A 26,264-nucleotide genomic window follows, 5' to 3' on the forward strand; every position below is an offset into this window, starting at 1 on the left:
TAACACCATGATTAACCTAATCACGGTCTAGACTCCAAACTGAGCACCATGATTAACCTAATAACGGTCTAGACTACAGACTGAACACCATGATTTATCTAATAACACCATGATTAACCTAATCACGGTCTAGACTCCAAACTGAACACCATGATTAACCTAATAACGGTCTAGACTCCAAACTGAACAACACGATTAACCTAATAACGGTCTAGACTACAGACTGAACACCATGATTTATCTAATAACACCATGATTAACCTAATAACGGTCTAGACTACAGACTGAACAACACGATTAACCTAATAATGGTCTAGACTACAGACTGAACACCATGATTGATCTAATAACACCATGATTAACCTAATAACGGTCTAGACTACAGACTGAACACCATGATTTATCTAATAACACCATGATTAACCTAATAACGGTCTAGACTCCAAACTGAACACCATGATTAACCTAATAACGGTCTAGACTCCAAACTGATCACCATGATTAACCTAATAACGGTCTAGACTCCAAACTGAACAACACGATTAACCTAATAACGGTCTAGACTACAGACTGAACACCATGATTTATCTAATAACACCATGATTAACCTAATCACGGTCTAGACTCCAAACTGAACGCCATGATTAACCTAATCACGGTCTAGACTACAGACTGAACGCCATGATTTATCTAATAACACCATGATTAACCTAATAACGGTCTAGACTCCAAACTGAACACCATGATTAACCTAATAACGGTCTAGACTACAGACTGAACACCACGATTTATCTAATAACACCATGATTAACCTAATAACGGTCTAGACTACAGACTGAACACCATGATTTATCTAATAACACCATGATTAACCTAATAACGGTCTAGACTCCAGACTGAACACCATGATTTATCTAATAACACCATGATTAACCTAATAACGGTCTAGACTCCAAACTGAACAACACGATTAACCTAATAACGGTCTAGACTCCAGACTGAACACCATGATTTATCTAATAACACCATGATTAACCTAATAACGGTCTAGACTCCAAACTGAACACCATGATTAACCTAATAACGGTCTAGACTCCAGACTGAACACCATGATTTATCTAATAACACCATGATTAACCTAATAACGGTCTAGACTCCAGACTGAACGCCATGATTTATCTAATAACACCATGATTAACCTAATAACGGTCTAGACTCCAGACTGAACACCATGATTTATCTAATAACACCATGATTAACCTAATAACGGTCTAGACTCCAAACTGAACGCCATGATTAACCTAATCACGGTCTAGACTACAGACTGAACGCCATGATTAGACTCCAAACTGAACAGAGTCAGGTCCAGAGTTGAAAAACACTGTGTGTGCGCGCATGCAAGACTTACATCCATCTCGACCTCTCTCTCCTCCTCAGACAGGACAGCGTTGAGGGCCACTGCGGGGGTCCAGTGCAGTGCGTCAGGGTCCACCTGGTTCAGCCTGGGGCTGGGGGTCCAGTGCAGTGCGTCAGGGTCCACCTGGTTCAGCCTGGGGCTGGCTCGCAGCTTCTCCATGTGCCTCTGGATCAACCGCTCTCTTCGAATCACCACAAACCTAAAGAAGAGCATTAAGAAACATCAAAATCAGTCAAATCAAACCAAGAAACATCATCAACGAGATCAATCTATTCTGATTACCACAAACCTAGAGATCAATAACCAATAAGAACAATCAATATATTCTGATTACCACAAACCTAGAGATCAATAACCAATAAGATCAATCAATCTATTCTGATTACCACAAACCTAGAGATCAATAACCAATAAGATCAATCAATCTATTCTGATTACCACAAACCTGGAGATCAATAACCAATAAGATCAATCAATCTATTCTGATTACCACAAACCTGGAGATCAATAACCAATAAGATCAATCAATCTATTCTGATTACCACAAACCTAGAGATCAATAACCAATAAGAACAATCAATCTATTCTGATTACCACAAACCTAGAGATCAATAACCAATAAGAACAATCAATCTATTCTGATTACCACAAACCTGGAGATCAATAACCAATAAGATCAATCAATCTATTCTGATTACCACAAACCTAGAGATCAATAACCAATAAGAACAATCAATCTATTCTGATTACCACAAACCTAGAGATCAATAACCAATAAGAACAATCAATCTATTCTGATTACCACAAACCTAGAGATCAATAACCAATAAGATCAATCAATCTATTCTGATTACCACAAACCTAGAGATCAATAACCAATAAGATCAATCAATCTATTCTGATCACCACAAACCTGGAGATCAATAACCAATAAGATCAATCAATCTATTCTGATTACCACAAACCTAGAGATCAATAACCAATAAGAACAATCAATCTATTCTGATTACCACAAACCTGGAGATCAATAACCAATAAGATCAATCAATCTATTCTGATTACCACAAACCTAGAGATCAATAACCAATAAGAACAATCAATCTATTCTGATTACCACAAACCTAGAGATCAATAACCAATAAGAACAATCAATCTATTCTGATTACCACAAACCTAGAGATCAATAACCAATAAGATCAATCAATCTATTCTGATCACCACAAACCTGGAGATCAATAACCAATAAGATCAATCAATCTATTCTGATTACCACAAACCTGGAGATCAATAACCAATAAGATCAATCAATCTATTCTGATTACCACAAACCTGGAGAGAAGCAATCAAAAACTATGACAAAAAGCACCAGCTCTCAACATATTCATGTATGATGTGACATGAAACACATGTAGTGTTTGTAGTTAATAAAACAGAACATCAATCGATATCTTCTGATCACTACGAACCTAGAGAGAAATCAGAAACGAATCAAATCAACCCATTCTGATCATTACAATCTAAAGAGCCAATCATAAACAAATAAACTAAACAATCAAATGTTTTTATAAAGCCCTTTTTAAGTTAGCAATTGTCAGTAAGTACTGTCAAAGTACTTTTACAGTAAACCAATAAGAAAAAGACCAGCTGTTGTAGAGTGAATCCACATGACCCATGGCGTTACGTAAGTTAATAAAGCTGAAACGGAGGATTCTCAGGCTGGAATAGCAGCAGGCTGTTCTGTCTGTCTGTTTCCTTAACCTGACTTACTTCTGCCAATATTCTGCTGCATTAATGGCTAACATGTTAAAAATACCCAGTGGCCTGAATAAGTCTGAGTCAGACAGGGTACGCACACACACACACACACACACAGCGAGTGTGAGAGTTAGGACTGACCTGCCATCCTGCCTGTCAATCATGCAGAGATGCTGGAGAGTAGCGGCGATATCATGCGGACACATCCCAGTGGCCCTGCTTATTCCTTTAACGCTGATGTGTTTATCTGGCTGCTTATAGAGGTACTCCACCATGACACTTTTCCAATATGCCAGGTAGGATAAGCGACCCAGATCTGACAGAGGCTTCTCTGGGGAGCCAGCTTGTCCTTCCTGCCTCGTCAGAAGGTAACCTGAAACAGACACATTCAAACAAAACAACATGGTGTGAGAAGACATAACCTCCAAAAAGACAGTACCTAAAAAGACCTACAGTATTATAACAAATCAACAATGTTGTGAGAAGGGATTAAATCCTGTGCGTCCAGCTAAGTAACATAATAAAAGAATCCCACGGGCTGCGTCTCAATCCAGCCCATCCACCTTGGTCAAGGCTTCGCATCTGTGGTGAAAGGTGGCCCGATCTACAGCGGTGTTGGTCAGACCATGACATCCTGAACATCTGTCTTCTCACAAAAACATCTGTAGTGTCCGAACGGTGTGGCCTACAAACTAATATGGAAGTATGAGACTCTCACGAACAGGAGGGTGTTCTCCATTTTGCTCTACGGCCCACAAAACTAAATAAATCTGAATTGGGCTGCATGTAAACACTGCCATCTTTTGAAAAGGTAGGTCATCTTAAAAGGCCCATTCAAACAATACAATGTTGTGAGAAAGTAGGCTAGTATGTAACCTAAAAAGATACATGCTGACAAAAATACAATGATTTACTCCAGCTAGCTAGAGACGGTTGTTGCTGCTTAATGTCTTAGACTGCAGTACATATCATAATCTGACGTGACATGACATCCTGTGTTGGGGAGCAGCTCCATTTTCACCTTCAGAGAGTAGAAATGGAGGAGAGGTAATCAGACATCCTCTCCTTCAACCTCTGTCAGATGCTATGATGCTGGCAAGGGCAACAAAGGAGGTGGAGGAGAGGAGGGTGAATGAAAAAAAAGAGAGGAGAGAAAAAGCGACAACAAATGGAGAGAAGCAGCTGGATGTCATTTCTCACAAGAGGTTGCACTTATCAGAGATAATGAAGAGGAAAACAACTAAGTAAAAAGGTAGCTATGTCTGTATGTAATTAGTTTTATAGCCATCCTGTCAAGGGTCATCCATTATAAGCAGCTTGAAATTAATTAATGTCTTTTAATGTGTGCACCCACTACAAGGAACCAGACAAGCACATCTAATCACCAAACACTGAATACATAATATTCCAGTCATTATGACAGTATTCATTACCCAAAGCTGAGACGAGAGGAGAGCCAATAATTGACAACAAATAAATGAGCTGCTAGAACAAAGATGAAAAACTAAAACACAGATAATAAATGTAACACTACAGTAACAAGTCATGTTATTCTGTGTGTTTTATAAATGTATCAGCTGTGGTTTACCATCTTTAAATCAAAACAAAGAGATTATTCAGAATCATCAGGAGTAATGACTAGAAAACCGCATTCACGCTGGCAAACGGAGCTAATGCTTTCCCTCTCACAGCAAGCTACCCGAGACAAACTGCTCCAATAATACAATCCAATAAAAGCAGAAAAATCTTAATCTAAACAACTTCCAGTTTCAAAGGATATCATAAGGTGAATGCACCAATTTGTAAGTCGCTCTGGATAAGAGCGTCTGCTAAATGACTTAAATGTAAATGTAAAGGCACAGGTTCCACGCCAAATGGCACCCTTTTCCCTGTGTAGGGTACCTCTTTTTAGATGGGACGTTAAACGGGTGTCCTGACTCTCTGTGGTCCCTAAAGATCCCATGGCACTTGTTGTAAGAGTAGGGGGGTTAACCCCGGTGTCCTGGGTAAATTCCCAATCTGGCCCTCATACCATCATGGCCACCTAGCCATCCCATGCTTCCAATTGGCTCATTCATCCCCCTCCTCTCCCATGTAACTATTCCACAGGCCATTGATGTAAATGAGAATGTGTTCTCAGTCAACTAACCTGGTAAAATAAAAATATATAAAAAATAAGTTCAGACAGAGGCTGGATGTGATAGAGAATGTGCAAAGATAACAAAGAGAGGAATTAAGAAAAGATTGAACAGAGATGAGCTCCAAGAGAGCGCTATTGGAAAATGTCTGTGGCTTTGTCCTAAATGGCACCCTATTCCCTATATAGTGCACCACTTTTGACCAGGGCCCATAGGGCTTTAGAGCCCTAACTAGGGCAATGTCCCCAATCACTGCCCTGGACCATTGGGATGTATTTTTTTTAGACCAGAAAGAGTGCCTCCTACTGGCCCTCCAACACCTCTTCCAGCAGTATCTGGTCTCCCATCCAGGGACCGACCAGGACCAACCGTGCTTAGCTTCAGAGGCACGCCAGCAGTGGGATGCAGGGTGGTATGATGCTGGCAAAGTGAGCAGGAAATCAAATGCTCCATTACAGCTCTACCACCCAAACCCACCAGTACTCCAAAGAGGAAACCATGAACATAATACAATAGCTTTGACAAACAGTCCAAATTCAGAGTGGAGGGTTATTCCAATAAAGGACCCCTAGGCAAACAGACTGCTAAAAGTAATTGGATATCAAATATTAACTTATGCAGACATAACCTAATACGTCTTTATAATTCCTGATTATAATATTGAAAACATGATTACTTACGCATGTAAATTGCCTTGATATACCCATTTCAATTCATTCACAACAATTTTTTTGTGAGTAAAGTAGGTCGGATAAAAATGTCACCAGAGGCCTGATGGAAATAGCAAATTTGTCAGTAAACTATCCTAATGTCGACAAAACAACATACGCTAGACAAGGTGGGATCTTCTTTTATTTCAGTAAAATTAATTATGTGAGAAATTGCGATATAATAACAAAGTAATGCGATGATATGGTGTGTGGTCCTCCCACTATGACTCAGGAAAGCATGCAGTTTATTAGGCTACAGATGAAATAAGTTATCATGAACTTCACAGGGTGGTGAAAGTGCAAGGTGATGAGCTTGATGCTCCTTTCTAATAAATATTGAGGGTCTTATTCTGGTGACATGATCATGGCTGCTGTTTGACAAATTAAAATAAATCTTGCTCTTTTATCCATAATAATCTTATATAGGTAGCCTATCCCCACTGTATCTGCCAGCTGTTGCTGCCAAGACCAGAGTGGACACATTGGCTATATAAAACGCAACATGTTTAGTGATAAAACCATCAGTAGAGTTGAAAATGTGATGGAAACCCATTTAACTTGTATTTTTTTTTTGTTCTTGGGAATTTTTAAATTTATTTTGAATGTATTATTTTACTCCCTAATTTCGTGGTATCCAATTGGTAGTAGTTACTGTCTTGTCTCATCGCTGCAACTCCCGTACGGACTCGGGAGAGGCGAAGGTCGAGAGCCATGAGTCCTCCGAAACACAACCCAACCAAGCCGCACTGCTTCTTGACACAGCGCACATCCAACCCGGAAGCCAGCCGCACCAATGTGTCGGAGGAAACACCTAGCGACCTGGTCAGCGTGCACTGCGCCCGGCCCGCCACAGGAGTCGCTAGTGCGCGATGAGACAAGGATATCCCTGCCGGCCAAACCCTCCCTAACCCGGAGGACACTGGGCCAATTGTGCGCTGCCCCATGGGCCTCCCGGTCACGGCCAGCTGCGACAGAGCCTGGGCTCGAACCCAGAATCTCTGGTGGCACAGCTAGCACTGTGATGCAGTGCTTTAGACCACTGCGCCACCCGGGAGGCCCTGTTCTTGGGAATCTAACAGCAAAAATGATTTTTATGTGCACTATGTCATCACGCACAGCCTTTTATCCGCAACAGGTCAATTTGATGGAAACATTTCTGTGCATATTGTTTTTATGCGGATATGCGAATATTCCCATGAAAATCTGTCACAAATTGGATGGAAACCTAGCTAGGGGCACAAATGTATGCCTGGGAAAACAGATGATTTTATATTGTAAAGAATCAGGCAAGGATTCTAGAATCAAGCAGGAATTGAGTTTTATGTTCTTAGAACGCATTAAGGGACTTACTGAAATCAATGAGGAACCTTCCAAAGCCTTGCCTTTGGTACTGAGGCATGATCATTATACAGGAGACATTGTATTTCTGCTGGCAAAGCTTTTCCTGAGGGAAGGGGAAAAAGATCAAGTATGTCAGAGCTGCACTGAAGCTGGCAATTTATTGCACCTGCCACTGTCCTTGTCGAAAGCAAACACACACACACACACACACACACATGCGACCACACAATCCCTTCAAAATACATTTAGCTTTTAAGAGGACTAATATAGTAAAGACACTGTCACTGCATTAACCAAACATATTTTTCATTCTATTGAATATCCTTACCTTGGAGAAATAACCCACAAGGTGACAGCCTTTCTCGTCATTCTTTGTTAGTATGTAAAAAAGGAAAGGCTCCACGTCGTAATATAGGGTCTTGTGATCCAGGAACAGCTTGGCTAACAGGCAGAGGTTTTGGCAGAAGAGCTTGCTGACATTTCCATCAACCTAAACATGGAACAAAACCAGCATTAGAACATTGTTCAAATTTAAACTAACCAGCATGAGAACATTGTTCAAATTTAAACTAACAGTTGATTCTTTCCACCTCTCTCACCGAAACCATTCAGTCACATTTCATACACATACACCAGCATATGATCATAGTCCAAAACAGCACCCTATTCCCTTTAAAGTGCACTTACTTTGACCAGGGCATATAGAGCAGTTTACAATAAAGGGAATAGGGTGCCATTGGGCCCTGGAAAAAAAGGAGAGCGCTATATAGGGGATAGGGTGCCATTTGGGATGCACCCATAGTTTTACTACTTTGAAGAGTGACTTCTGACCTCGAACACTGAAAGGTCATCCTTCCTGTAAATCTCATTGGCTGGAGGTTGAAACCAGCCACACTTCTTGGCGTGTCGCTGGAGGATGTTCTTGCATCTCATGTACTTCAGACAGAACTCACACAGGTAAAGCTTTTGCAATCTGCCAACGAAAGAGACAACGAGACAAAAGTTAGCCTATAATTTGGATTCAACTTATCAGTTGACACACCGATTTCCCCTCAGGGATTAATAAAGTATTTATCTTATAAAGAAGCCTAGCATTGAAAGGCATTTGTCCGACCTGAGTGTAAGAAATAATAAACTGTACCTTGAGTATTCCGGTGGGTAAGGCGATGAGTGCCAGGTTTGGATTTCATACTTCCCAAACTCAATGACGGCCGGGTATCGTCCAGAGTCAGTGATAGTCATGGTTCCATTTCTCTAAACACGGCAATACAAAATAAAATGCCTCAACGTCGTACCACAAGCACTCATTCAAACAATATCAAAGATCTAAGTCTGACATAGGCAGCATCTTCAAACAGAAACTTGGAATGTGGATCCTTCCCTTTGTGACATTAAAACTTATTTTCATGTCTGAAAACATCTGACAAACATTGATTTAGGGGTTGTAATGTTAAGCTATAGGCTACATATAACTTAAAATGATTAGGTGATAGGTTTTTTGAAGTGTGATTGAGAGAGGTTATTTTGGACAGTTCCCTCACCTGCGACGAGAGCTCGTGGACCTGTGTGAATATCTCCATGTCTTCCTCTGTGACATGTTCCCTGGAGACCGCTACAAAGCCAGGTTCCTGCTTCACCCTCAATTCACCTTCACAGCCTGTTACAGTAACCAAACATTACAGTCTGTTACAGTCACCAAACAGCCTGTTGCAGTCACCAAACAGCCTGTTGCAGTCACCAAACAGCCTGTTGCAGTCACCAAACAGCCTGTTGCAGTCACCAAACAGCCTGTTGCAGTCACCAAACAGCCTGTTGCAGTCACCAAACAGCCTGTTGCAGTCACAGTCACCAAACATGCTGGTTTAGTCACAAACAGGCTGTCACAGTACCTAAACAGGCTGTCACAGTAAACAAACAGCCACATCAGAGGAGTACCATCAAACATGGTAGATTATCATCACAGCTTTATAGAGTAGATAGGGAGCAGTGTTCTGTAGCCTGTGAACATTCAGTATAGTAAATGCATTTGGTTTTAATGTGCTTTTAATGTATGTTTTGTTCGACAGCCTCTGCGAAGTTAGGTCTCTGTGGAGTTGTATAATGAATGTATCATCTCTGCACCTGTGAATGAAAATCCTGAATGTAATGACGTGAAACTAAATCACTCTACTAACGTAACCGCTTTCATGTGTCATCCCACCAAGCCTGCTTCCCAAATGGCACTATTCCCTATATAGTGCCCTACTTTGCACCACGGTCCATGTGTCTCTGGTCAAAAGTAAAGCACTATGCAGGGAATACTAGGGTGCCATTTGGGACACAACCTCAGATAGTTTCCTGTTAATTAAAAAGTCAATGCAGTGACAGCAGCAGTGTGGAGACTATGATACAACAGCAATGATGTTGAAAAGCTAACCAGGCAGCTTTAGCATACATGAAACACTTGAAATTATGTATTATACACAAAGAAGTGGAAATTATACATTAAAAAAATGAATTATAGAGATTAGTTTGAGACTTGAGTATACATTTTAAATGTGTACATGGATGTTTTGGCTTATCAATTTAAAAACTATTCTATTCACAGTATTATTTACAACCCCTTCAAATCAAATCCAGATCCTTTCAAAAAATCTTAGCCCTTTAGGGCCGGTTTCCCAGACACAGCCCAGTCCTGGACTAAGAAGCATGCACAATGGAGAATCTCAATTGAACATGCTTCTTCTAGTCGAGGAGTAGGATAAATCTATGTCCGGGAATCTGGCCCTATGACACCGAATCAGATGGGGGAGGGCGTAGATCAATAGACGTAATCATCATGTCAACTTCGAGTCATAAATGGTGTATGTGTGTGTCAGTCTAACGACTGTGGGAGGTTAGGGTTGAATGGTGACAGTGCCACTGGTGGTAGTGGTGGGAGAGGGTGGAATGGAAGGCAGAAGAGCGAGGCTTTATAATCCAACAACAGAACAGTACAGTCACTACTAGGCGAAAATCACAATTGGCGAAGCCAGTGCACTAATGCATAGGGTCAAGGACAGGGGGGACAGATAAAGGAGAGAGCAGTATGAAGAAGGGGTTAGTGGTTGGGACAGAGCAAGGAGAGAACAGTTTGAAGTAGGGGTTAGTGGTTGGGACAGAGCAAAGAGAGAACAGTTTGAAGTAGGGGTTAGTGGTTGGGACAGAACAAGGAGAGAACAGTTTGAAGTAGGGGTTAGTGGTTGGGACAGAGCAAAGAGAGAACAGTTTGAAGTAGGGGTTAGTGGTTGGGACAGAGCAAGGAGAGAACAGTTTGAAGGGGTTAGTGGTTGGGACAGAGCAAGGAGAGAACAGTTTGAAGAAGGGGTAGGTGGTTGGGACAGAGCAAAGAGAGAAAAGTTTGAAGTAGGGGTTAGTGGTTGGGACAGAGCAAGGAGAGAACAGTTTGAAGTAGGGGTTAGTGGTTGGGACAGAGCAAAGAGAGAACAGTTTGAAGTAGGGGTTAGTGGTTGGGACAGAGCAAGGAGAGAACAGTTTGAAGTAGGGGTTAGTGGTTGGGCCAGAGCAAAGAGAGAACAGTTTGAAGTAGGGGTTAGTGGTTGGGACAGAGCAAAGAGAGAACAGTTTGAAGGAGGGGTAGGTGGTTGGGACAGAGAAAGGAGAGAACAGTTTGAAGAAGGGGTTAGTGGTTGGGACAGAGCAAAGAGGGAACAGTTTTAAGTAGGGGTTAGTGGTTGGGCCAGAGCAAAGAGAGAACAGTTTGAAGTAGGGGTTAGTGGTTGGGCCAGAGCAAAGAGAGAACAGTTTGAAGGAGGGGTAGGTGGTTGGGACAGAGCAAAGAGAGAACAGTTTGAAGAAGGGGTTAGTGGTTGGGACAGAGCAAGGAGAGAACAGTTTGAAGAAGGGGTTAGTGGTTGGGACAGAGCAAGGAGAGAACAGTTTGAAGTAGGGGTAGGTGGTTGGGACAGAGCAAAGAGAGAACAGTTTGAAGTAGGGGTTAGTGGTTGGGACAGAGCAAAGAGAGAACAGTTTGAAGTAGGGGTTAGTGGTTGGGACAGAGCAAGGAGAGAACAGTTTGAAGGAGGGGTAGGTGGTTGGGACAGAGCAAAGAGAGAACAGTTTGAAGTAGGGGTTAGTGGTTGGGCCAGAGCAAAGAGAGAACAGTTTGAAGTAGGGGTTAGTGGTTGGGCCAGAGCAAAGAGAGAACAGTTTGAAGGAGGGGTTAGTGGTTGGGACAGAGCAAAGAGAGAACAGTTTGAAGTAGGGGTTAGTGGTTGGGACAGAGCAAAGAGAGAACAGTTTGAAGTAGGGGTTAGTGGTTGGGACAGAGCAAAGAGAGAACAGTTTGAAGTAGGGGTTAGTGGTTGGGACAGAGCAAAGAGAGAACAGTTTGAAGTAGGGGTTAGTGGTTGGGACAGAGCAAAGAGAGAACAGTTTGAAGGAGGGGTTAGTGGTTGGGACAGAGCAAAGAGAGAACAGTTTGAAGTAGGGGTTAGTGGTTGGGACAGAGCAAAGAGAGAACAGTTTGAAGTAGGGGTTAGTGGTTGGGACAGAGCAAGGAGAGAACAGTTTGAAGGAGGGGTAGGTGGTTGGGACAGAGCAAAGAGAGAACAGTTTGAAGTAGGGGTTAGTGGTTGGGCCAGAGCAAAGAGAGAACAGTTTGAAGTAGGGGTTAGTGGTTGGGCCAGAGCAAAGAGAGAACAGTTTGAAGGAGGGGTTAGTGGTTGGGACAGAGCAAAGAGAGAACAGTTTGAAGTAGGGGTTAGTGGTTGGGACAGAGCAAAGAGAGAACAGTTTGAAGTAGGGGTTAGTGGTTGGGACAGAGCAAAGAGAGAACAGTTTGAAGTAGGGGTTAGTGGTTGGGACAGAGCAAAGAGAGAACAGTTTGAAGTAGGGGTTAGTGGTTGGGACAGAGCAAAGAGAGAACAGTTTGAAGTAGGGGTTAGTGGTTGGGCCAGAGCAAGGAGAGAACAGTTTGAAGTAGGGGTTAGTGGTTGGGACAGAGCAAAGAGAGAACAGTTTGAAGTAGGGGTTAGTGGTTGGGACAGAGCAAAGAGAGAACAGTTTGAAGTAGGGGTTAGTGGTTGGGACAGAGCAAGGAGAGAACAGTTTGAAGGAGGGGTTGGTGGTTGGGACAGAGCAAAGAGAGAACAGTTTGAAGGAGGGGTTAGTGGTTGGGACAGAGCAAAGAGAGAACAGTTTGAAGTAGGGGTTAGTGGTTGGGACAGAGCAAAGAGAGAACAGTTTGAAGTAGGGGTTAGTGGTTGGGACAGAGCAAAGAGAGAACAGTTTGAAGTAGGGGTTAGTGGTTGGGACAGAGCAAAGAGAGAACAGTTTGAAGTAGGGGTTAGTGGTTGGGACAGAGCAAAGAGAGAACAGTTTGAAGGAGGGGTAGGTGGTTGGGACAGAGCAAAGAGAGAACAGTTTGAAGTAGGGGTTAGTGGTTGGGACAGAGCAAAGAGAGAACAGTTTGAAGTAGGGGTTAGTGGTTGGGACAGAGCAAAGAGAGAACAGTTTGAAGTAGGGGTTAGTGGTTGGGACAGAGCAAAGAGAGAACAGTTTGAAGTCGGGGTTAGTGGTTGGGACAGAGCAAGGAGAGAACAGTTTGAAGGAGGGGTTGGTGGTTGGGACAGAGCAAAGAGAGAACAGTTTGAAGTAGGGGTTAGTGGTTGGGACAGAGCAAAGAGAGAACAGTTTGAAGTAGGGGTTGGTGGTTGGGACAGAGCAAAGAGAGAACAGTTTGAAGGAGGGGTTAGTGGTTGGGACAGAGCAAAGAGAGAACAGTTTGAAGTAGGGGTTAGTGGTTGGGACAGAGCAAAGAGAGAACAGTTTGAAGTAGGGGTTAGTGGTTGGGACAGAGCAAAGAGAGAACAGTTTGAAGTATGGGTTAGTGGTTGGGACAGAGCAAAGAGAGAACAGTTTGAAGTAGGGGTTAGTGGTTGGGACAGAGCAAGGAGAGAACAGTTTGAAGTAGGGGTTAGTGGTTGGGCCAGAGCAAGGAGAGAACAGTTTGAAGTAGGGGTTAGTGGTTGGGCCAGAGCAAAGAGAGAACAGTTTGAAGGAGGGGTAGGTGGTTGGGACAGAGCAAAGAGAGAACAGTTTGAAGTAGGAGTTAGTGGTTGGGACAGAGCAAAGAGAGAACAGTTTGAAGGAGGGGTTAGTGGTTGGGACAGAGCAAAGAGAGAACAGTTTGAAGTAGGGGTTAGTGGTTGGGACAGAGCAAAGAGAGAACAGTTTGAAGTAGGGGTTAGTGGTTGGGACAGAGCAAAGAGAGAACAGTTTGAAGTAGGGGTTAGTGGTTGGGACAGAGCAAAGAGAGAACAGTTTGAAGGAGGGGTAGGTGGTTGGGACAGAGCAAAGAGAGAACAGTTTGAAGTAGGGGTTAGTGGTTGGGACAGAGCAAAGAGAGAACAGTTTGAAGTAGGGGTTAGTGGTTGGGACAGAGCAAAGAGAGAACAGTTTGAAGTCGGGGTTAGTGGTTGGGACAGAGCAAGGAGAGAACAGTTTGAAGGAGGGGTTGGTGGTTGGGACAGAGCAAAGAGAGAACAGTTTGAAGTAGGGGTTAGTGGTTGGGACAGAGCAAAGAGAGAACAGTTTGAAGTAGGGGTTGGTGGTTGGGACAGAGCAAAGAGAGAACAGTTTGAAGGAGGGGTTAGTGGTTGGGACAGAGCAAAGAGAGAACAGTTTGAAGTAGGGGTTAGTGGTTGGGACAGAGCAAAGAGAGAACAGTTTGAAGTAGGGGTTAGTGGTTGGGACAGAGCAAAGAGAGAACAGTTTGAAGTATGGGTTAGTGGTTGGGACAGAGCAAAGAGAGAACAGTTTGAAGTAGGGGTTAGTGGTTGGGACAGAGCAAGGAGAGAACAGTTTGAAGTAGGGGTTAGTGGTTGGGCCAGAGCAAGGAGAGAACAGTTTGAAGTAGGGGTTAGTGGTTGGGCCAGAGCAAAGAGAGAACAGTTTGAAGGAGGGGTAGGTGGTTGGGACAGAGCAAAGAGAGAACAGTTTGAAGTAGGGGTTAGTGGTTGGGACAGAGCAAAGAGAGAACAGTTTGAAGGAGGGGTTAGTGGTTGGGACAGAGCAAAGAGAGAACAGTTTGAAGTAGGGGTTAGTGGTTGGGACAGAGCAAAGAGAGAACAGTTTGAAGTAGGGGTTAGTGGTTGGGACAGAGCAAAGAGAGAACAGTTTGAAGTATGGGTTAGTGGTTGGGACAGAGCAAAGAGAGAACAGTTTGAAGGAGGGGTAGGTGGTTGGGACAGAGCAAAGAGAGAACAGTTTGAAGTAGGGGTTAGTGGTTGGGACAGAGCAAAGAGAGAACAGTTTGAAGTAGGGGTTAGTGGTTGGGACAGAGCAAAGAGAGAACAGTTTGAAGTCGGGGTTAGTGGTTGGGACAGAGCAAGGAGAGAACAGTTTGAAGGAGGGGTTGGTGGTTGGGACAGAGCAAAGAGAGAACAGTTTGAAGTAGGGGTTAGTGGTTGGGACAGAGCAAAGAGAGAACAGTTTGAAGTAGGGGTTAGTGGTTGGGACAGAGCAAAGAGAGAACAGTTTGAAGGAGGGGTTAGTGGTTGGGACAGAGCAAAGAGAGAACAGTTTGAAGTAGGGGTTAGTGGTTGGGACAGAGCAAAGAGAGAACAGTTTGAAGTAGGGGTTAGTGGTTGGGACAGAGCAAAGAGAGAACAGTTTGAAGTATGGGTTAGTGGTTGGGACAGAGCAAAGAGAGAACAGTTTGAAGTAGGGGTTAGTGGTTGGGACAGAGCAAGGAGAGAACAGTTTGAAGTAGGGGTTAGTGGTTGGGACAGAGCAAGGAGAGAACAGTTTGAAGTAGGGGTTAGTGGTTGGGACAGAGCAAGGAGAGAACAGTTTGAAGTAGGGGTTAGTGGTTGGGCCAGAGCAAAGAGAGAACAGTTTGAAGGAGGGGTAGGTGGTTGGGACAGAGCAAAGAGAGAACAGTTTGAAGTAGGGGTTAGTGGTTGGGACAGAGCAAGGAGAGAACAGTTTGAAGGAGGGGTTGGTGGTTGGGACAGAGCAAAGAGAGAACAGTTTGAAGTAGGGGTTAGTGGTTGGGACAGAGCAAGGAGAGAACAGTTTGAAGTAGGGGTTAGTGGTTGGGACAGAGCAAGGAGAGAACAGTTTGAAGTAGGGGTTAGTGATTGGGCCAGAGCAAAGAGAGAACAGTTTGAAGGAGGGGTAGGTGGTTGGGACAGAGCAAAGAGAGAACAGTTTGAAGAAGGGGTTAGTGGTTGGGACAGAGCAAGGAGAGAACAGTTTGAAGAAGGGGTAGGTGGTTGGGACAGAGCAAAGAGAGAACAGTTTGAAGGAGGGGTTAGTGGTTGGGACAGAGCAAGGAGAGAACAGTTTGAAGGAGGGGTAGGTGGTTGGGACAGAGCAAAGAGAGAACAGTTTGAAGGAGGGGTAGGTGGTTGGGACAGAGCAAGGAGAGAACAGTTTGAAGAAGGGGTTAGTGGTTGGGCCATGCACTACTATGACAAAGAAGCCGACGGAAGAGAGATGGAACTGAAGCCGCGTAGCTAGATTCATTACGCAGCCAAAGTCAAAACGTAATAACGAAATTAAACGAGTTGAAAAAACCCCGGAAATTAATTAAAGTAGGTGGTGTAAAAGATTAGTAGTAGAAACTGTTAAAATGTTATTGAATTAAAGCGGGGCGAAGCCAAAATGCGCTTGTTCACTCTTGTAAAAAGAAAACATTTGTTAGCTCGTACAGTAGTATGGTAAGGCATTTTGTGACAAGCCTTGGGTTAAAAAAATATTTAAACTAGCGGAGGTAGACGCAGGTATTTTCGGTCGGAGCGTTCACGCCTTTGCTTACCATGGTCGTGCTCTGCCTTAATTCTTCCTTCGTCTGTCATGTCTCCCTTTCCTGGTGTTTCCTGGGGTCCCTTCTGAGGGGTCACTCTACATCTTAGCCTGCCTAGCGTCCTGTGCTTTTTTAAAAAGGGGCTACGTCTGAAGTGACTGACCACCTTAAAGGGGCGCCCCCTGGGCCGGCCGGGCCTGGGATGGGAGGAGGAGTGGGACGACAACAACAACCTATTCTTTGTCATCTCTTTCTTTCCGAGGCGCTGTTGGGGAGGATGGGGAATGAGAGGATATGTTTTGGACGCGGTGGCACAGGACCCTAAGTCCTGCTTACGGTGTCTGCGCTTAGGTGGTGCGTAGCAAGGCAGTCCCTTTTTCCGAGATTGTCCCTGAGTGGCATAGATATGGGAGAGTCCGTCAAAGAGTCCCTTAAGTTGGTTGTGATTAGAGAGACTGGTGATGGAGGGGACGCTAGACTGGCTGGAAGAACTCTGGGGTGAGTTAGCGGAGGTGGAGCTGGAGGAGACCAGGGAGGTGGTGGGGCTATGTCCAAGCGTAGTGGGTGGGGGGGGGAGAGGGAGTGTACAGGGAGATATGGTGGTGGTTAGCTTTTGACTTGGAGTTGTATCAGACTTTGCAGCTAAGCCAAGAACTGACTGAGACGGACTGAGTTCCCATAGTTTCGGCGGAGTGCCCGGCTTTTTCCTAGCAGGACAACAAGACTGTGGCCCTTTCAGGGCAGAGGGGTCTAAGATTTCGCCGGCTCGCGACGACCTGCGGCCGACAGGCGAGGGGGTAAAGAATTTGGAAAGCCCATCGATAAGCCCTTTGGTTTTCTTGTTAACAGTGAGTCTAACTGCTGGGGTGGAGGAGGACGAGGTGGGCGTGAGGGGGGGGGTGGTGGAAGGGGTGGAGGAGGAGGTGGTGAATTGGGTGGTGAAGGTGACAGCGTCACCGGCCCAACAGGGGTCTGATGTAGCAACAGCCAATCTGTCTGTGGCGTCCTTCACAGATGCTGCATGACCAGATGAAGGTGTGGAACAGACGATAAGCTTTTGACCCCTACCAGGTGACCCCCTTCCTCCCCGGGCTAGCATGGAGCCGTCACCACTGCTTACAGACCTAGAACAGAAACAGCGTAGGGGTTAGGCAAGGACACAAACTATGGTATGAAACAAAAGCTACGTTTATGAAAACAACTTAGTCATAACTCAACTTATAACAAAATATTGCGATAAAAGCAGAAGGATTTCCTTGAGGTAATAATGTGGTTTACAGACACTCTGCACAACCTTCTATTGGTACACTAAAGTAAAGACAATGTCTACAGATCATGGTGATAAACTTACATTCTATGTTTGAGCTTATTTCTGGGCCTCCCGATTGGCTTTGCATATCGACGTTTGATCTCATCGGCTTTCTTATGCAGCAGTTTCTTTCCATTTTCCTTGGGCCTGCAGACCTGGCAGACCCAGGTACCTAGAGAGAGGAGAGCATCAGTTAGGTGGCTTCATCAACTCACACCACACATTCATTGGAAACATTTCCCTTTAATGCAGATGGCGAGGGAGGGAGAGGAAGAGAGAGAGAGACACACTCCTACTCACTCCTTACAACAATCAATTACTCAGCACAAAGCAGGGAAATCCATAAAAATGTAATAAAATAAAAAACATCAGGGTTCACTGAAATAGACTCTGTCCCAAAATGGAACCCTATTCCCTATAAAGTGCACTACTTCTGACCAGGGCCCATGTAGGGAAGAGGGTACCATTTGAGAGACAGCCCATGTCAGCGCATTTTTAGCAAAGCGATGCGACTTGTGTGAATATTAGTCCTGCTGCCAAAGGTCTTACGCTACAGTAGTTGTTCAATCATTACAAGCATAGCTTTAGGCCATGTACAGTAATCTACATATCTCTCCTCTGGGACTGGGGAATCATTTGATATTCATGCAAATCTCCTAATAAGCCATCTCTGCTTCACTATGATGATTGACAGACCTAAAGCCCCCCTATGAAGAACACACACACACACACAGAGAGACCACCATATGTATGAACACCTTTACCTTTTGGCATCCTTGAGAGTGGTGGGTTGCAGCACTCCATGTGAAACCCCCGATCACAAGAGTCACAGAACAGCATCTCGTCCTGCAAGGAGACAGGAGGCATGTGTGGGGCTGTGTGGTGGCTTCCCTGTTGTTGCATAGATGTTACACCTTCTGTCATTTCACTCTAAAGAGGGACATGTCCGTTTAGTTTAATATGGATGATGTATGTGGAGGTGAATTATGTTTGGTTGAAGGGTGGATGGGGAAAAAGGAGGCTGTGTCTTCACTGCACAACATGATGCCCGAAAATGGCAGATCTACACTTGAAAAAATATTTCATGATATGTCTCTGTCCCAAACAGCAATCTATTCATTATATAGTGCACTACCTTTGACCAGAGCCCTGCTCAAAAGTAGTACACTATATATAGGCCATAGGGTCCTATTTGGGACACAGATATTATCATTGTTAAGGGGACATTTATTACCGGTTTGATTACATTATTATGTCTTCATGAAAGCATTATCAATCTCTATCTCACACAGATTAAATGGTATGGCACTGTATTTGGAACTAAATCTAAAGTATTAAAAGACTTACAGCGTTTTTGCCCTGTATTCGACAGGAGCTACAGGTTTTGCATTCTATACATTGCCATCGCAATCTCTTCACATTTGTGGTCAGCTCTGGGGAGAACTTCAGACAAGATGGGTGCCCTGCAGAGGTAATTAAAGAGTGTTATTAGTGTTGCTGCACATTTCAACCATCCTTTAGGCGGTGTCCCAAATGGAGCCCTATTCCCCATGTCATGCACTACTTTTGACCAGGGACCAGGGCAGTGGTCAAAAGTAGTGCACTACATAGGGAAGAGAGTCCTATTTGGGATACATCCTTTAGTATCAGTTTCACCGAGCGGGAGGCGCGACCTTCCCATTATGTTCACACAGCAAGGTTAAATATTAACATATTGCATTATCAACAATGTTAAGCAGCGTTTGCGTGCGTCTGTGCGCGTATGTGTCCGGGTGGGACCTCTCGCTCTTTTCCACAAGCTGTGTTTAAAAAACAGTATGATCAAACATCTGAGCAGCTAATTAAAGATAATTTGTTCTTAATGAGGCAGAAACAGTAGCAGAAGTCAGTCTAATGGGGGCCCAAACGTGAAAGTCATGTAAAAGCGTGCCTCCTCTCTCACCGGCTCGTTCTCATGGTTGTAAAACAGCTGCTTTACACCCAGAGCACAATGTGTGTATACTAGGAGCGGTTAATGAAAACCACCTCAATGCTACTTAGTCAAATTTGAGCTATAAAAATGTCACTGGGAGAACAATTCCTTACAGCATTTAAAATAATTGTTTCCAAGGCAAACAAATCCTTATGAGAGGTCATTTTACAGAGGGTTAGCAGCAGCAATTTTGTCTGGAAGAAAAGAACAGTAAAGGAAAATGACACCAATCTACGGCAGTGGAAAATGGATGACATTTGATCCCATTTCCCTCTTTGTCCCTCATTGCTGCCTGCCGTGTTCCCAGAATGCTGTTCCATTCCGATTCCGAGAGCGCCGTTCACTCAACGACATGAGTGATTTCTAAATTCTAATGGCCACTTAAGTAGAATCTGCAGCTTCCTTCCTCAGTCCACCATGGGTTGTTGGCAGTTTTGCCTTAATTCTTCCTTCGTCTGTTATGTCTCCCTTTTCCAACTATCCAATTGAAACAGTTCATCAAGTAAGTCTTTCAAGTAGAGGGTTTAGCCTAAAGCAGGAGAACATCATGATGCAAGAGGAATATGGCAACGGCCCAATGGCACTAGAGTTGCTGCTACCATTTCGGGGTATACCCCTCCACACATCGACTCACTGTGTTTAAACCACAGACTCATAAATTGCAGATTGACCATGCCTAATTAGAATCTATATAAACCACATCTGCTACAACATTAGCTACATATACACAGTGTACAAAATATTATGAACAACTGCTCTTTCCATGACACAGACTAACCAATTAAATCCAAATGAAAGCTATGATCCCTTATTGATGTCACCTGTTAAATCCACTTCAATCAGTGTAGATGAAGGGGAGGAGACAGGTTAAAGAAGGATTTTTAATTGAGAAGAGGATTGTGTATGTGTGCCATTCAGAGAGTGAATGGGCAAGACAGAATATTTAAGTGCCTTTGAACGGGGTATAGTAGTAGGTGACGGAGGTGCACGGGTTTGTGTCAAGAACTGCAACGCTGCTGGGTTTTTCATGCTCAACAGTTTCCCGTGTGTATCAAGAATGGTCCACCACCCAAAGGCCATCCAGCCAACTTGACACAACTGTGGGAAGCATTGGAGTCAACATGGGCCAGCATCCCTGTGGAACACTAGACACTTTGTAGAGTGCCCTGACGAATTAAAACTGTTCTGAGGGCAAAGGGGGAGAGGGGTGCAACTCAATATTAGGAAGGTGTTCTTAATGTTTTGTACACTCAGTGTACAAGCTACATTGTTTTGTGGATGTTTGGGGTCCTGAGGGCTTCCCCCTATCTATCTGTGGCTTCATGCCAAATGGGGCACTCTGTTCCCTATATAGGCCTAGTCCAAAGTAGTGCACTTCGTAGGTAATAAGGTGCCATTTGGGATTCAGACAGTGGCTGTGGCCGAATACCCGTAATTGCATTCTAAATAATAGGCTGATTGGGTGTGCCTAAATGCAACGTGTTATAAATTAGAAATTAGTTCAGAAATTCAGTATGCAATCAAATTTTTAATTTTCATCTAGTAGAATTCCCTTCATGCTATTGAGGAAGAGAATTGTCTTTTTACTAAACAGTACATTCTAAATGGTATGTAATACGATTAGCACACAGTTTTAGAAAGTAGTCGGCAAGACTAACTATGACATGGCCAGTGTGTTCGAGAGGATCAGTTTCAGCAAGGCGCAGAATAATCACTAAGCTTGATCACATAATGAGTAGTTATGTGGGATGCAAGGTGATCTAGATCAGTTATTCTGCACAGTCCGACTGCCATGTAGTGAGACCTCAAACATGCACATTGTGTCAAGTGGACAAAGGCTCTCTAGGAGTCTAGGTAACTGAAATATGGTGAATGTGTAACCAGGTCAGCCAAGTTCAGCCCAGTTTGGCACAGTCATATACAAAATGAAAAAAGGATATGAACTTACCGCTGCTCCCACAGTCTGCACAGGAGAGAAGCTGCTCTGGCCTCTTGTCCCGATTGGACTCTTTCGTTCCCAAACAGAAACTGCATATTGGGATGGGGTCAGCGCGTAGCTGGGGAGAGAAACAGAAACTGCATTTCGGGATGGGGTCAGGGCAAGCTGGGGCGAGAAACAAACTGTATATTGGGATGGGTTCAGGGCAAGCTGAGGAGAGAAACATAGCAAGTGTTCGAAAACATAAGAGGCATGGTGGACTAGCTATGTATGTACTGTTTGTGATGTGCTGTAAATATGTGAATAATATCGGTATTCTGGTATGCTGTATGACAAACAATTTCCTTATGGATACAAATACAGTTATTATCATAAGCCTACAGTCCTGTAAAGTGCTGCATAACACTCATCTATTTCTGTTTGTCTTGGAGTCTACTGACTGAAGGGCATGCTTTTAGGGGATTATTGAAACAGAAAATATATTCAAGCAGATGCAATGATATGCAGATACATGAATAAGTAAACACAAGGCTTAGCCATCAAAGCTCTGTGAATGAGATGGGAATTAGTGACATCATAGTCCGTCCCCCTGACATGAGTTCTCAACAACTAAAACACAATTAGCTTATTATGAACACTTACTGCCCACAGGAGGTACTCTACCGTAATACATGTAAAAAAAAAAAAAGCCCTTCTTTATCCATTAAATCTGAAAGGGGATGTGATAATCAGTTAAGGGGCTTAATCTACTTGAGAAAGCTTTACACTACAATTAGACAGGATTAGCCAGCATGTAATCAAATTACCTTAATAATGTTAATGAATCATAATAAATGATTCAAATACATTGTATAGGGCCGGGACGATACCAGTATCACAATATTTTTTACATGGCAAAAAGGAAAACCCAAAGCAGACCTCACTGTTTGGTCCTTTAACCTGCTGTATGTAAAATATTGTGAGCTATAAATATAATGTTTATTTCCAACATTAGGGCTGTTTTCCTAAAGAAGTTAAATCCGCTGTGTATTTTGTTTCCTTGCCAGGATACTAACGAGTATCGCGATACTGGTATCGTCCCGGCCCTAACATTGTAGTTGCTCTCCCTCTATCCATGTGTCAGAATCAGCAGTAGAAAAGTTAACACACACTTAAGGGCTTAAAATGATGTACAAAAGTAGTAAAATATCAGCTTTAAGGTTTAAGAGGACTTAGCACTGATCACTTAGAACTAATGACAGGCAGATCTAACTACCAGCATGGCTAGCCCATGTCTAGTAGGAAGGTAAACATTGTGCCTATACCCATCTGTTCTATAGCCTGCAAAATATTAAAAACACGTTTCTGCTCAGTATCGAACACTATGAAATCACTTTCTTATTGAACCCAATGGACTCAACCACCTTGAAAACAGCACCACCACATAACACAGAAAATAACAGCAGACTAGCCCATGTCTAGTTTGAAGGTAAACGGCCATGTGTAGCTCAGTTGGTATTGCGACACTTGCAACAAGGTCATGGGTTATTTTCCCGCAGGGATCACAACCTACACATGCTAAAAACACATGCGCTTACTATGCTGTTAATCACTTTGGATAAAAACATCTGCTAAGGGTCATAGGTTATATATTACTATATGGTGTGTACCTACTCTTCTATACAACCACCATATTCAACACCTTTTTTGCTCAGTAGGCCTATGAATCGTTATTCGGTTCAATCATTTCATGACCATCGTAAAGCAACCACCAAAAATAACACCACGTAACACAGCGTCACACACACACTCCTCAGGCAGCATAACACACCATCATACATGCATCACACACACACTCCTCAGGCAGCATAACACAGCGTCACACAAAGAGCCTCCTCTGAGAGGAAGGAGGTTCTTAAGGGAAAATAACACACAGGGTATGACAATAAATAACAAACCTCATCAGTTCACACACAAACGACTCATCAACTGACTGCGGAGGCTTTGGAAAGAAAGGGGACTCTGGGGAGATGCCCATAATTAGTTTCTACTGAGCGAGGCAGGCAGATTATCATCATGACCTCAACACAGCCCGTTTGAACGCAATATCCATCGGCCCTGACGTGACCCCTCCGTGACCTGTAGATGCAATCTGGGTGTTTAGAAGAGTCCGATGTCACGTTACCTTGAGATAGAAATGCCTAGTATGTAGAACAATCATCCCTCTCTGACATATTAGATACTGAATCATGTCCACTCTATTCATGCCATTTCTAACTTCACCGTTACCGAATGTGACCCAAATAGATTTTAGGGCTAGCCAGTCACATTTAGTTTTTTACATTTTAGTAATTTAGCAGACGCTCTTATCCAGAGCAACTTACATGAGATATTAGGGGTTAAGTGTCTTGCTCAAGGGCACATCAGATTTTTCACCTAGTCAGCTTGTGGATTTGAAACCAGCGACCTTTCAGTTAGTGGCCCAATACTCTTACCCACTAGGCTACCTGCTGCCATTTCAAAATACAGGAAGTGGAAAAGTAAAAAAGGGATAGGATGCATCTGTGGGATTTGGTCATTGTTCTTGGCTGGTGTTATAGCCTATCAAATGAATAATATAATGAGAGAAAGCCATTTACAGATACATCAATGATTACTCCATTTCCAAAACCTTCCAGGTCAATAGAGTGGCTGTGCTACCGGTGGAATCAGCTTGCCCGTCTATGTAAAGACAACCACTCTTGAATGAATGCTACAGAGATGATTCATTTTTGTAAGATAGGCTACACCTCACTTTCATCATCTCTTCAACAGCATATAATTTACTTGGCAGATGCTTTTATCCAAAGTGACTAAGAGTACAGTACAGGGAGTGCACACATTTAGTATGAGTATCAATACCGACAAGAATTGAACCCACAACCTTGACTAGACGCAGCATTACGTCATTATGATCATTAATGGGTCACAGAAAGTAGAAACAGGAAGAAGCTCTATCAAACAGGATTAAAAAAGAAAATCTGTCCTTTAAAAACTTCTAAATAGCAGAACCGTCTGTCTCTAGTACGTAGGCCTATCTAGCCTGTTCCTTTTGCACTTGATAACAATATATGCCATCACAAAAACTACAGAATCCATCTAATCTACAAATGAAGATTAAACTTTGTGAAAGCCTCTACCTCTTTGGAGCAACTGTGTTCAAACTACTTCTAAAATCAGCAGAGCAGTCTTTCTCTAGTAGGCTAAGTATCTAAATAGGCTGCTCTTTTTGTACTTGATCAAACAATCACGAACCTAGGCTACTTCGTATCCCCCAAATATTTTTTTTTACTGGATGTGAAATCTTGATCTGCAGTAATGCTATAGTGAAATGGCTACTAGCGCCCAGCATATCATTGTGATAACCATGCAATTGGTCTGTGGGACTAGGGCTGGCACAATTACCTTATAACCGGAAGATATGAAGACTCATGAAAATAAAATAACCGTCATACATTTTTTTTGTAATGCAATTTTATTACATTTTTGGGGTGGAACAACTGCTGACGGGACGGCCAGGCATTCATGCGATTGTGTCCGTTTCTGCGGCAACATGGACTCTTAATGTGATGGAACTTTGTTGCTCCTTACTGAAACAAGCATGTTGTTGTAGCAAACAAGTCTTTGGTTGCGAGGCAACGCCACCACAATGCAGCAGCAGCACACATAGAAATAGAATTAATAGAATGGTTCCTCTAACCCTGGCAACTTGACTGATAAACTCATGGGTACACTCACAATGGCTTCCTGGTATTGTGATGCAATATTTTCCATGATAATGTAGAATGTCAACTCAAATTATGTTAACTGATAAGCCTCATGCAATGGACTGCATTTTTTGTAATGTCAGTTGAATCAACAAATAATGGCACATTGATGGGTACACTTGCAATGGCCGCCAGTCCACCAATTATGCCGTCATTGACTTGAATTTTTATTTATTTCACCTTTATTTAACCAGGTAGGCAAGTTGAGAACAAGTTCTCATTTACAATTTCGACCTGGCCAAGATAAAGCAAAGCAGTTCGACACATACAACAACACAGAGTTGCACATGGAGTAAAACAAACATACAGTCAATAATACAGTAGAAAAATAAGTCTATATACAATGTCAGCAAATGAGGTGAAATAAGGGAGGTAAAGGCAATAAAAAGGCCATGGTGGCGAAGTAAATACAATATAGCAAGTAAAACACTGGAATGCAGTGGAAGAATGTGCAAAGTAGAGAGAAATAATGGGGTGCAAAGGACCAAAATAATTAAATAAATAAATACAGTATGGGGAGAGGTAGTTGTTTGGGCTAAATTATAGATGGGCTATGTACAGGTGCAGTAATCTGTGAGCTGCTCTGACAGCTGGTGCTTAAAGCTAGCGAGGGAGATGTGTTTCCAGTTTCAGAGATTTTTGTAGTTCGTTCCAGTCATTGGCAGCAGAGTACTGGAAGGAGAGGCGGCCAAAGGAAGAATTGGTTTTGGGGGTGACCAGAGAGATATACCTGCTGGAGCGCGTGCTACAGGTGGGTGCTGCTATGGTGACCAGCGAGCTGAGATAAGGGGGGACTTTACCTAGCAAGTCTTGTAGATGACCTGGAGCCAGTGGGTTTGGCGACAAGTATGAAGCGGGGGCCAGCCAACGAGAGCGTACAGGTCGCAGTGGTGGGTAGTATATGGGGCTTTGGTGACAAAACGGATGGCACTGTGATAGACTGCATCCAATTTGTTGAGTAGAGTTTGAGGCTATTTTGTAAATGACATCGCCGAAGTCGAGGATCGGTAGGACGGTCAGTTTTACAAGGGTATGTTTGGCATTGATGTATACAGAGAAGAGAGTCGGTCCAAGAATTGAACCCTGTGGCACCCCCATAGAGACTGC

At 43.3% G+C, this 26,264-nt stretch overlaps 1 protein-coding gene across 1 annotated transcript in view; it reads right to left on the bottom strand.

The window, feature by feature from the left end:
* The window catches only part of LOC120046738 (histone acetyltransferase KAT6B-like), a 49,067-nt gene that overhangs the window by 8,806 nt on the left and 13,997 nt on the right, over positions 1–26,264 (bottom strand). Inside the window, exons 3-14 of the mRNA XM_038992208.1 lie at positions 21,382–21,490; positions 18,809–18,924; positions 18,226–18,307; positions 17,504–17,633; positions 16,165–17,276; positions 8,903–9,018; positions 8,503–8,615; positions 8,193–8,334; positions 7,690–7,851; positions 7,371–7,464; positions 3,314–3,545; positions 1,409–1,616 (exon numbers count right to left, since the gene is read on the bottom strand). Of these exons, the coding sequence (XP_038848136.1) occupies positions 1,409–1,616; positions 3,314–3,545; positions 7,371–7,464; positions 7,690–7,851; positions 8,193–8,334; positions 8,503–8,615; positions 8,903–9,018; positions 16,165–17,276; positions 17,504–17,633; positions 18,226–18,307; positions 18,809–18,924; positions 21,382–21,490 (2,616 nt within the window). The remainder of the gene's footprint in view (positions 1–1,408; positions 1,617–3,313; positions 3,546–7,370; positions 7,465–7,689; positions 7,852–8,192; positions 8,335–8,502; positions 8,616–8,902; positions 9,019–16,164; positions 17,277–17,503; positions 17,634–18,225; positions 18,308–18,808; positions 18,925–21,381; positions 21,491–26,264) is intronic.

The sequence above is a fragment of the Salvelinus namaycush genome, chromosome 4 (genome assembly GCF_016432855.1).
Source record: "Salvelinus namaycush isolate Seneca chromosome 4, SaNama_1.0, whole genome shotgun sequence".
Taxonomy (NCBI): Eukaryota; Metazoa; Chordata; class Actinopteri; order Salmoniformes; family Salmonidae; genus Salvelinus; species Salvelinus namaycush.